At 33.1% G+C, this 12,418-nt stretch overlaps 1 protein-coding gene across 1 annotated transcript; it reads right to left on the bottom strand.

Annotated features, from left to right (window-relative positions):
- Positions 1–3,059: 3,059 nt before the first annotated feature.
- LOC143556807 (uncharacterized) lies at positions 3,060–12,143 on the bottom strand. The gene is made up of 6 exons (XM_077046046.1): positions 11,894–12,143; positions 10,089–10,226; positions 7,203–7,286; positions 5,555–5,611; positions 4,172–4,626; positions 3,060–3,134 (listed from the first exon to the last, which is right to left on the bottom strand). The coding sequence occupies exons 1-6, from the start codon at positions 12,141–12,143 to the stop codon at positions 3,060–3,062; spliced, it is 1,059 nt and encodes a 352-aa protein (XP_076902161.1).
- Between the last annotated feature and the right edge of the window lie 275 nt (positions 12,144–12,418).

Raw genomic sequence — 12,418 nt, 5'->3', positions numbered from 1 at the left:
CCCAAAGTCCTAGCTCTAAGGAAGAGCAAGATAGGATGAAGCATGTTCCTTATGCTTCGGCAATAGGATCAATTATGTATGCAATGATGTGCACCAGACCGGACGTATCGTATGCTTTAAGCATAACGAGTAGATACCAGCACAACCCAGGTGACAGTCATTGGATGGCTGTCAAGAATATATTAAAATACCTTAGAAGAACTAAGGATATGTTTTTAATATATGGGTCTGGTGAGGAGGAACTCGTCGTAAAGGGTTACGTGGATGCGAGTTTCCAAACTGACCGAGATGATTCTCGGTCACAGTCGGGATATGTCTTCATTTTGAATGGAGGCGCTGTCTCTTGGAAGAGTTCGAAGCAGGATGTTGTCGCGTTATCCACTACAGAATCTGAGTACATCGCCGCTTCAATGGCAGCCCAAGAGGCTGCATGGATGAAAAAGTTCATCATGGATCTGGGGATTATCTCTACCATTCAGGAGCCCCTAGAGATATTCTGTGACAATGAGGGTGCTATTGCACAGATCAAGGAGCCTCGTGCTCATCAGAAAACGAGGCACATTGAGCGCAGATTCAACTACATAAGAGATGAAGTTGAAAAGGGAAAGATATGTATTCATAAAGTTCATACCGATCAAAATATTGCGGACCCACTCACGAAGCTCCTCGATAGGCCAAAGCATGAGGGTCATGTTTGTGCATTAGGACTTTGGTATTCTAGTGAGTGGATTTAATCTGTGTTTAGTGTTTGTATAAAAACGAATGTAATGGGTATCTCATGAAAATTAATTATGTTTTAATTTTTCAATGGGTTATGTTCTATATTTGCATGTTTAATCCATGAATGACTTATGTTGTTCTAAATGTCCGTAGTCGATCATGCTTGTGGGAACAAGTATGAAGGTAAGACTGTTATGAACCTGGATTGGTTGATATTCATGTGATGAATATAGGGCATAGGTTTGCCACCAAGGTTCATAGATATTTGTGGGATACAAATATTGGACATGATCCGCTCTCAAGGATCACTGCATGGAGTTAGTGCAACTGATCATAAGTAATCCTTGAGTAAAGGCGAGTATCATTGTGTCCTTTGACCTGAGATGCATATTGGATCTGTTTTTTCATCAAGTCTGATAACTTGACTCTCTTCTTTGTTATTTCGGTAACACGATGACGTAAAAGAAAGAGCTCAGATATCATACGAGATGTCAACAAGGATGTATGCAGTCAAGATGGGATTTGTTCCTCTTATGTGTTGAGAGTTTAGATGTCTAAGGCCTGTTAAGTTAAATCGTTGAGAGAATGATCACTCTGTGTCTCTTCGATTTGACAGGACATCTAGTAACAAAGGGATGTAATGATAAGACTTACCTATATCATATCAAGTATGGACTTGAAGGGGATGATGTTATTGAATGGCACTTAGTCAAACACACTAGGGGTGGTGACCTGTTGTTAGGCGGTATTCACCATTAGCATTAACTTCCTATGAGTCTCGTGCAAGTGGGAGATTGTTGGAATACCGTATGCCCGAGACGCATAATTAGGTTAATGTGGCTAGCCGTGTTTGATCCAAGTCGGGTCATACCCAATAACGAGTTAGACACACACCAATTATGTATTTGTTGAGATATGATCTATAAAACAAATACAGAACACGACACATTCAGAAATCGGGTTTCTGAATAATTACTTGAAAGTGTTAAATAAATTAATTGGTTAATTTATTTATTCAAATAATTATTATTGGAATGATTATTTAACCATGTGTTCTTTTATAAAATGTTTTATAAAAGATGGGGTGTTTATATATTTTATAAGGTATAAAACATATGATAAAAACATGAGTCATACACACTCCATACACTTGGTCAAAGTTGGTAAGGTTTGTTGGAGGTTGAGTAAGGATCACTTGACTAAAACCTAACAAATGATTTGATTGAGATATGATCTCATTATATATAAAAGGTTCAAGACTTTCAAGTAAATATAACTACAACCACTCTCTTTCTCTCTTGTTTTCTTTGGTTCGGCCAAATCAAGAAAGAAGAGGTTCGGGTCTCGGTTTCTCGTGTTCAAGCTTCCTAACATAGCTCGGTGTGTGTTGGAGGCTCGGGGTATATTCTGTTTGAGGATTTTCCCTTTGAAAGTCTAGCATCAACATCATCATCTTCTTCAACATCCACTACACTCTTAAAGGGTTAAGAATGTAAGTGTTTATTGCTTTGATAGTTTAGCTTTTCCGTATCATTTGATCCTTGCTTCGGGTTTCTAATAAATAGATTATTGGTAATCTTATAACATGAATAAATTAGGTTGTTCATGTACACATTTCCTATAAACTTGTAATATATATACATATATATTCACATGGATACATATGTTTAGTTTGTTTATATCACGCTTCCGCCTTAATTGTGACTAGTTAAATGGTTAACTAAGTTTAAAATATCCATAGAAACCCAACAGTTCTAATGCATGCCATTAAGTAATAAGAAACATATTCATTTACCTAAAAGTATAAGCATTTCAACATTAGAGACTGAAATGACTTTCTGGATGCTTTTTGTTTTATGTTAGGTACAACGGTTGAACGAGAAAATAGCGCAACTACAACAAGAAAAGGAAACAGAACGGCTGGAGAAAGAAAAAGAAAGATCAGAGAAACTTACAATGATGGAGCAAATTGAGCAAAATAGGATTGCAAACGCTGTTATGAAAGAGGAAACACTGAAATGAAAGAGCAAATTCGATTTCTTCTCAAGAACATACCCAAAAGTAGCTCTAACTAGTTAAGTGTCTAATTTTTTTGTTAACTAGGTCAATTCATATGTTTGTTGGTGAACCTATGTTTGCTATTTCTTATCGTACTTGTAGTTGGATATTTAGTATTCTTATCGCACTTAAATTTGGATATTTTGTCATATTTGGTTTTGAATGTTTGGTTAGCTTTATAAATTTGTTTTAACTTTGTGAATTTATAGATTTATTTAATTATGTTATTGAAATTTATAAATAGCAGAAAAAAATAATTCTTTTAATATTAATTTTTTGATTTAAAACGGGTCATAATGTTGGTAGTCTCTAAAGAACCCGGTTGCAAAGTCGGTTGTAATTAGCTTCGATCGTAACTGAAAATATCAGTCGCAAAACTTGTTGCAAAAACTTGTGGTTGCGGTTGCTAACATTTGGTTGGAAAATGGTCGTAAAAAGTTCAGTCGCAAAATCGGTTGTAACTAGTTTAGGTCGTAAAATCTGTCGCTAAAAATGTTGTCGCCAAATCGGTCGCAAATACTTCCGGTCACGATTTCGGTTGCTAACATTCGGTTGGAAAATCGGTCGTAAAAGGTTCGGTCACAATTTCAGTCGCTAAAAGTTCTTTCACAAAATCGGTCGCAAAAATGATTCGGTCACAAATACGGTCACAAAATTGACAACCGAAACTGTAGTCATGAAAGCGGTCGGAACAATATTTTCGGTCGCAAAATATGTTCGCAAAATAATTCCCGACCAAGGTTTAACCGACCGTTGAAACCGGTCGCAATTCGGTCGCAAAAGGGCATTTGCGACTGATTTGCGACCGAAACAGCGGTTGCAAATGCCCAGTTTTCTAGTAGTGAAATTACCTAAAAAATACCTAAAAAAATACCCGAAAATCCCCTTAAAAAGTGCAAACCCTTTAAAAAATCCGATCTATACCCGAAAAATACAAAAAAAGAGCCCAGAAATAGGGTTTTTTCAATACCTGGAAATAGGGTATTCAAATACCCGGTTTTATACCCAACACGAACCCGATGCATAGGGTATGGTTTTTAGAGACAATACCCGGACCCGACCCAGGTATTGCTAATACCTGATTTTCCAATACCTGGTCATACCCGAACCCGGTTCCATACCCGAAACCGGGTATTTGGAAAACCCAGTTTGTGCACATCTACCCTACTGGATGAGTTAGATTATACCGGATATATGTTTATTTGCTTGTTTAAACTTATATCAAAACTTTCAATCTTTTCCACGTTATTGCGTCTTTATATTTTTTTCTACTATTTATGAGTTTAATTTAAAAAACCTACAGCCCACAAATGTTCATATTTTCTAAAAATACCCTAATAATGGATTTTGAAATTAACATGTGTAGCAATTGAAAAGTTGCTGTTACACATACCTTAAACCATTGTAGTTCACGTTGCATTTGAAGAGCTGCACCAGGAGCACTTGATCTGAGATTGGGACTAGCGTGATCCTCAGTTCCTTCAACCAAACGGGCAGCCAAATGCAAAGCGGTGTTATATGAGGCATCATATTGTGCCAGCACAAGATGACGTGTTTTTATCTGGTATATAATATTGAAGACGTTGGCTTTACGATTTGCAATTGCAATTTGGAATACATTGTTTCTATTTTTGTTCACTAGAAAAAGCGCGTTTGGAAAGGTAACCAATATCTCTTCAACAACCTCGGCGTTCCCCATAGTCGCAGCTGCTTCTAAAGAATGTCCAATAAGATCTCTTATACTTTTACTACTATCCAGTTTTGCTATTTCTGAGCAAATGAATCTAAGGAGTTGAAGAGCTTGGGTATGCATCACTTTTTTCTTTTGTATTTTCATGATCTTTGGCACTGCATTTTCATCAATCATTATGTCCCTTTAACCTCAATATTTGTTACATGTCTATTACCAAACTATTGTGTTGTTATCGTTGGTGGTGGTGTGGTGCGGTCGTGGTTAGGGATGAACATTTTGTCCCAAATACGTGTACTCGTACATGGACCGTACCTGTACAAGTACCGATTTAGCTTATTCGGTATGGGTATTGGTACTCAGTTTTGTTGAATTTTGGTACATATAAATTCGGGTACATGTACGGGTACGGTACGAGTGCATTTGGTATTACGTACACGTTGGAGTGTGTAAAGAATTAATTGTCATTCTTCATATTTAATATATAAAATAAATTCTCCAACCATGTTATTATTAAACAAGTACCAAACGTTCCTTCAAAATTAAATAATATAATATCCAAGACTCAAGCCAACAAACAAATCAATTAAAGTCGGCGACCGAATTAGGGTTCTTCAGTGCTATCTTATCATTAACTCGACGGCCAATACGGTACATGTACTAATTTGGTACATGTCACGTACGTGAAAGTACTGATACCCGGACTAATTCTGGTTGTTTGTTACTCGTACATGAACCGGTTGCAAGATCGTCGAAGATTTGGAAATAAAAAAGCAAAGTGGTACAAAACGGGTACTGTACCGAAATACCCGTACCATACCGAAAAAATGTGTTTTTATTGATTTTTTATACGAGTACAATCAGGTACGGGTACGGATACAGGTACTGTCACATGCTCATCCCTAGTCGTGGTATTCTTGTTGATAATGTTGTCTGTCTTTTACTTACTGAGTTCAATTGGGGTCATCATTGATAGTTTATTTTATAGAAATGAATCGAGCACATATATAACACGCGATGTGTGGTGTGAGTGATGCATGATACAATGCAAGAATATAGTGCAACGATGTGAGTAGTCGAACATACCAAATTTGCTAGCGAGTTTCCAAAACACCAAGCTCCAGTTTGTCTCTTTCTTAGAGTCTGGCCAAAGGAAATGATCATGCATTAGCATAAATATGTTGATCAGAAAGATTTTAGGGTAGAAACTAGAAAGAAAATAATAAAAAGGCAAGTTGGTTTATATAAAGGAAAATAGCATATATAATATATGTAGCATGCCATTGATACATATTAGTATATCACAAATAGAGTTTTTCTTGTTTTGTTAATTTGTATCAACACCATTTAATGGCTACAAAAAGAATTAAGGATTTTAAGTTATTGATGATGGACCATAATTCTAGTTTTTGATAACGATCCTTTGATAAAGCATAAAAGAATGCCCAAACTTTTAGAAAACGAATTGGTTTATAAGTATGAAACTGCTGATTAAGATGTAGCCTCTAAATGAGTCAACACATTTATGAAAATATTGCTCAATGAGTCATTATGAGAGTTTTTTAAGTGAATCAACCAGACTTTGTATTAAATGATTCAAAGACCATCTTATGGAATCAATGAATCATTTTAGGCAACCAAACAACAACTTAGTTATTGGTGATGGGTCGTAATATATTTTGAGAATGATCCTGTGATTAAGCTAAAAATAATGCCTAAATTTATACATAGGGTGCTAGATTACATCTCACTCATCTTACAACTATCTTTTATCCATGTCAGCGTTGCATTAATTATTTTTCCCCATCTCATCTCATCTCATCTCAAAGCAATAGAAATAAATTAACTTTTCATGACCGCGTTCATATCAAAACCATTTGTCTATTATTTAATTTAAATAAACGTTATTAACATTAAATAGTAATTATTTTTTCATTAGGTTTTTTCTATTAATTATTTGATTCGGGATGGTCAACACGAGTTCACCGCCTGTGTTGAATTTTGTTTGACGGGGTGGTGTTCCCCTTCGGTACTTAGTTGTTTCGACTCCCTAGGTTAGGGGGAATACTTACTTCCTAATATCCAACCACACATCCCGCAACTTTATCTCAATATTAGTATGACATCAAATTTTCATTTCATGTTTAATCATCTCGGGGGTGTATGGGATTTCTTATTTTAAGCAACTTAATTATGACTTATTAATTTTTGAAAAATTTAAAAGGTGTTTGGTATTTTGTGTTATTATGAGAGATAAGTTATAAAGTTATAATTTATTAACTTATAAGAACAAAATATATGTAGGTAAAATAAAAAATTCCAAACACCTCCCAGAACCGTAAAAAGGCATTCACTTTTTATCTCATCCACCCCGGGCCATTTTTAACAAAACAATGTAATAATAATAAATATGATAACTATTTTATATTCAGAAACTATTTTGCACCAATATAATAATAACGAATAAATTAAATATAATAATGATAACTAATAAAATCTAATTCTAATGATAACATATAGTAACTAATAATAATATTATCCTAATTAATGATAACATAATATTAAGATATTGGTGCAAAATAGTTTCTGGATATACATAGCACAGAATCACCATCCCAAAATTTTCCAATACCAAAGGGGACAGGCGGATGCTCCCTATGATACCAAAATGCAACTCATTACCCAACTATCATGCTTTCACACCATCTTACCTTGAAGGAATAGTGCTACGTACCTTTGTCAGCTTCCTCCACCGGATTCTCGGTATCATTAGTACTTTTATAATACTCGACGGGACTTTCCATTTCAATAGATAGATCTACATTACATTAGAAAGCAAAAGAGTTTACAATATGTACAAACCACATAAACCAACTCTAATTAAAGTTTGTATTTATTTGGATATGCTTGTGTAGGTATATATTGTTTAATATAACGAACAACATAAACCAAAACGAGTTCTAGTCACATGATTGCCTTTCAAAAAAAATATCATATAATTCAGAATCTAGTTAATTCAGATCCTCTCAACGCCTAGTAATATGGTCATAACACAATTCATAACACAATTCAACTTCATGACTAAAATAGAATTGAAAATAAGATAAAATGATAAATACCAATTGATAAAAAAGTTAACGATATGTAACTTACATTTAATTTAATTAGCATCAACTACCAAAAAGACCGATTCACACTTTATTAATATACCCCTATATTTAAATATTAGTTTGATCATCCCGTGTTACGGGGGTTTATTTAAATTTTTGTTTTTAATCGTTTTGTTGTTTTATGATAATTTATTTTATTTTTTAACGTAGTTTGTTTTAATTTAATACATATATATTTGTTTGTTATTATATTTTTTAGCGTTCGGTTGGATATGCTTGTGTAGGTATATATTGTTTAATATAACGAACAACATAAACCAAAACGAGTTCTAGTCACATGATTGCCTTTCAAAAAAATATCATATAATTCAGAATCTAGTTAATTCAGATCCTCTCAACGCTTAGTAATATGGTCATAACACAATTCAACTTCATGACGAAAATAGAATTGAAAATAAGATAAAATGATAAATACCAATTGATAAAAAAGTTAACGATATGTAACTTACATTTAATTTAATTAGCATCAACTACCAAAAGGACCGATTCACACTTTATTAATATACCCCTATATTTAAATATTAGTTTGATCATCCCGTGTTACGGGGGTTTATTTAAATTTTTGTTTTTAATCGTTTTGTTGTTTTATGATAATTTATTTTATTTTTTAACGTAGTTTGTTTTAATTTAATACATATATATTTGTTTGTTATTATATTTTTTAGCGTTTGGTTGGATATGCTTGTGTAGGTATATATTGTTTAATATAACGAACAACATAAACCAAAACGAGTTCTAGTCACATGATTGTCTTTCAAAAAAAATATCATATAATTCAGAATCTAGTTAATTCAAATCCTCTCAACGCTTAGTAATATGGTCATAACACAATTCATAACACAATTCAACTTCATGACGAAAATAGAATTGAAAATAAGATAAAATGATAAATACCAATTGATAAAAAAGTTAACGATATGTAACTTACATTTAATTTAATTAGCATCAACTACCAAAAAGACCGATTCACACTTTATTAATATACCCCTATATTTAAATATTAGTTTGATCATCCCGTGTTACGGGGGTTTATTTAAATTTTTGTTTTTAATCGTTTTGTTGTTTTATGATAATTTATTTTATTTTTTAACGTAGTTTGTTTTAATTTAATACATATATATTAGTTTGTTATTATATTTTTTAGCGTTTGGGTATTTTCAATTGATGATTTATTTTATTTTTTAACGTAGTTTGTTTTCAATTGATGATTTATTTATTTAAATTTTTGTTTTTAATCGTTTTGTTATTTTATGATGATTTATTTTATTTTTTAACGAAGTTTGGTTTAATTTAATACATATATATTAGTTTGTTATTATAATTTTTTAGCGTTTGAGTATTTTCAATTGAGATGTGTAGGTTTTGTTATTGTATTTTTTAACGAACAAACATAAACGAACACAAACATGTTGATTTTATTAAATGAACGAACATGAACACAAATATTTGTCTAATGAAAAAGTGGACGTTGATGTAGTTGACGATGGTGGTTAGTATTGGAAGTTAACCGGTGATGGAAATGATAGACCAGCAACGGAGAACATGTAAAGGAGATAAATTAAATTAGGTTTTAATGATGAAAGTGTTTACCAATAAATAAGATCTTATAACCCATTTGCGGGCTATTAGAGTTTGGTAAAACCCATAACACGTGGAAATTATTCTTTGATGATTAAGGGGTTATTTCACAAATAAATGAGATGTTATAACCCGTTTAAGGGTTATCCGGGTTTTGATGAGACCCACGACCCGTGAAAATTATTGTTTGATTATGAAAGTGTTTCACAAATAAATGAGATATAACTCATTTAAAGATTATCTGGGTTTGGTAAGACCCATATCTGCGATTTCTACAAATACATGAGAAACCTCCATTTATAAATCAAACAATTTGGTGGCTCTAAAGAATATGAGGGACAACCTGAGAGCGACACATAGGATTTCATGGTAGACAATTATATAGATAGTTATATTCAAAAATAAAAGAGAAATAATGTGATTAGTTAAAATCAGTTATCACGCTAAGAACACTTCTTGCATAAACTTAATCATATATTGGTGTTAGACCTTGTATAGTTGTTCACTTGTTCAAACAATTTTAACATGAAAAATAAAATAAATATTAGAATATTTATACTTAATGTTAAAGTAATTATTATTACGTTATAATTTTATACTTTAATAATAATACTTACTCTAGTTTAGTTGATTTCATTGTATGTAATAACTATAAGCATATAACAAAATGAACTAGAGTAATTATTGTTAGTCTTGTTCAAAACTATAGCGTAATATTAAGTTTCTCACATTAAAATCAGTTTCTATTTTATTTAAACGCTACTACGTAAATATTACTAACAATGAAGACTAACTACAACATAGTTTTCCAAGATCAAAACATTACAAGATGATACAAGAGGTGGTTTAAAACTTAATTAGTGGATGCTTACATGAGTAGATTATGCGCTCCCAGAAGCTGAAATGGGCACCGCTAAGAAACGCAGAATGCTTGAAAGTTAGGGCTTCCAAGGGTGTAAGCTCATGGTAACACAGCTCTGGAAAGCTTTTAAGCAAAGATAGACATATATCTACAAAATTTAGTTGAAGATTCAGTAAAGTTGCACAATTAATTGTAAAATAAATGGGTATCACTGACGGTTAAATATATCAAAAGTCCAACTCTGTCATAAATTAGGTTGGGTACATCTGATTTCAGATTAATTACCGACAAAACTATGGACAAACTTTTTAGCAATAGATCAAACTACTAACGGATTTTCCTTTTATTTTGGACTTCCTAGGATCCGCAGTAATTACCAACGGATTTGTTTCGTCTAGGAGACTAGGACACACGATTTTGTATTAAAGATATTTGCTTCTGAACATGGGGATTCAAGTGTAAAAAAAGTAAGCTAAAGCTCAAGCACAATATTAAAGAGAAACCTGATTTTTAGATTAATTTCATTGAAATTTATAGAATTTGATTGGAAGATTAAAGAACGGGAAAATGACCAGAATGTCAATTATAATTAACACAATTCTAAAAATGTCCATTCAAATCACACCGGCTCTATTACATCCGGCCACCTATATATTCTACACCAATAATCGAGCACCACATGTATAAAACATGTCAAGTTTGTTTCTCGTCGGCCGCCTCCTTTTTTGAGTCTCTGACAACTCAACAAAAATGTTCCTCATTATTGTGAAAAATATTGGGTATCGATCAAGGACCGATATTTGAGATATCGGTTATCGCGGTGGGATATTGGTAATTATATATATTACAACTTAACACTAACAATTCAGTATACTATCTTACCACTAAAAAATTAACCTTTTCTAATTTGCAAAACACTAACAATTGTAGTGAATATGAACTTATTAAGACTTGAAATACTAACATCAAATATGAAAAATTGATATCGCAAATATCGGTGTATATTGGTTAAATATCGGTACAATATTGGTCAAGTATATGTCATTATCGCCGATAATATCGGGGCTGATATGATGATCGACATTTTGTACCGATATTTTACTATAGACTGATAACCGATACATCACCGGTGATATATCAGCAATATCAACTACATAATATATAAAATGTTGGTAGGCTTATATGAAAAATAATTCGAAAAGGATTTGAATTTGAAAAAACAAGGTGGTGCCTAGACTAATATAGTAGTCGTTTGGATTTGAAAATCTAGTAGGTGCTTGGAAAAATCCACACGACGCCTGACTTTGAAATAACCAGGCGGCACCAACATTTTTGTTAGGTAGTTGACGGGAAACAAACGTGACAAGTTTTAAGAACGTGGCGCCCAATTATTGATGTAGAATAAATAGGAGGCCCATATGATTTTGGGCCGGACATAATGGAGCTGATGAGATTTGAATGGATATTATTTTCGGCCTTTCGGGAATTGTATATGTTTGTCAAAATGGGCATATTGGTAATTTTCCCTTAAGGTGCATATTTGGAAGGGTTTTCAGTTCATTCAAACTCACTCCAATTCAAATATGTATGATCGTGTATTATTTTAAAAATTGTATACGATAAATGTCTGTCATCATATTATCATATTCCAATGTGTTAGAATTCTAAGCAAATAAAGAAAAAAAAAATTACTCTTTAGGCTCTCAAAGATTGAGCTTACCTGCCTCCGAACACTAGTGTGATCACAGGGCACGCCTATCAGCCTATGTCATATAAATAAATCAAATATCATATTTAGTTAATTTCGGAACTCACCATAGAATCTGCCTGATATGAGTGCATGCACAAGTCTTAACCTTTTCGATTCGTCAAGAACATCTTTAATATTAGTGACTTGTAACAGGTAGTCAACAGAATCTTTTTCACCAGCATATGCAGCATGGTGAATAGGCAGTTGATTATACATGTCACAAATGTGAGGAAGGTTAGGATTCTTCTTCACCATTTCGTCCATTGCCTCAACAGCGGCTCCAAATATTGCCGTCCTGCCAAAGCTATTTTGCATAGCCAAATCTTGTGGTGACATCAAGCTTATAAGCTTTTTAACTAAGTTAATGTTTGTTTTCTTGTGAGATGCAACTATCAATGGTGTTTCAGAGGCTCCTGTGATGATCGCCCTCACGATGGTCGGGTCTTCATCCAATTTTTTTTGAAAAGTGTTCATATCGCCTCCAACAATTGCCTTGTACAGCTCCAAATATTGTGTAAAGTTCTTCCCTTTTGCTGATTCGTTTGTGACTGTGTATATAACTCTTATGGTTAACTAAAGAATTCAAGGTT

Source organism: Bidens hawaiensis, unplaced genomic scaffold (assembly GCF_021521415.1).
Source record: "Bidens hawaiensis isolate Kalapana, Puna unplaced genomic scaffold, B.hawaiensis_p1.1 tig00018745_1, whole genome shotgun sequence".
NCBI lineage: Eukaryota > Viridiplantae > Streptophyta > Magnoliopsida > Asterales > Asteraceae > Bidens > Bidens hawaiensis.
Note: the sequence above shows the minus strand (reverse complement) of the source record. Positions and strands in the feature narration are given on the sequence as shown.

Excerpts from the sequence above, each read along its gene's own strand:
- LOC143556807 (XM_077046046.1), bottom strand. The coding sequence starts at position 12,143 with ATGCAAAATAGCTTTGGCAGGACGGCAATATTTGGAGCCGCTGTTGAG. Across the intron at positions 10,227-11,893 it reads CATATCAGGCAGATTCTATG|ATATATGTCTATCTTTGCTT; the intron begins GTGAGTTCCGAA and ends TAAATTTTGTAG. Across the intron at positions 7,287-10,088 it reads GGAGCGCATAATCTACTCAT|ATCTATCTATTGAAATGGAA; the intron begins GTAAGCATCCAC and ends AATGTAATGTAG.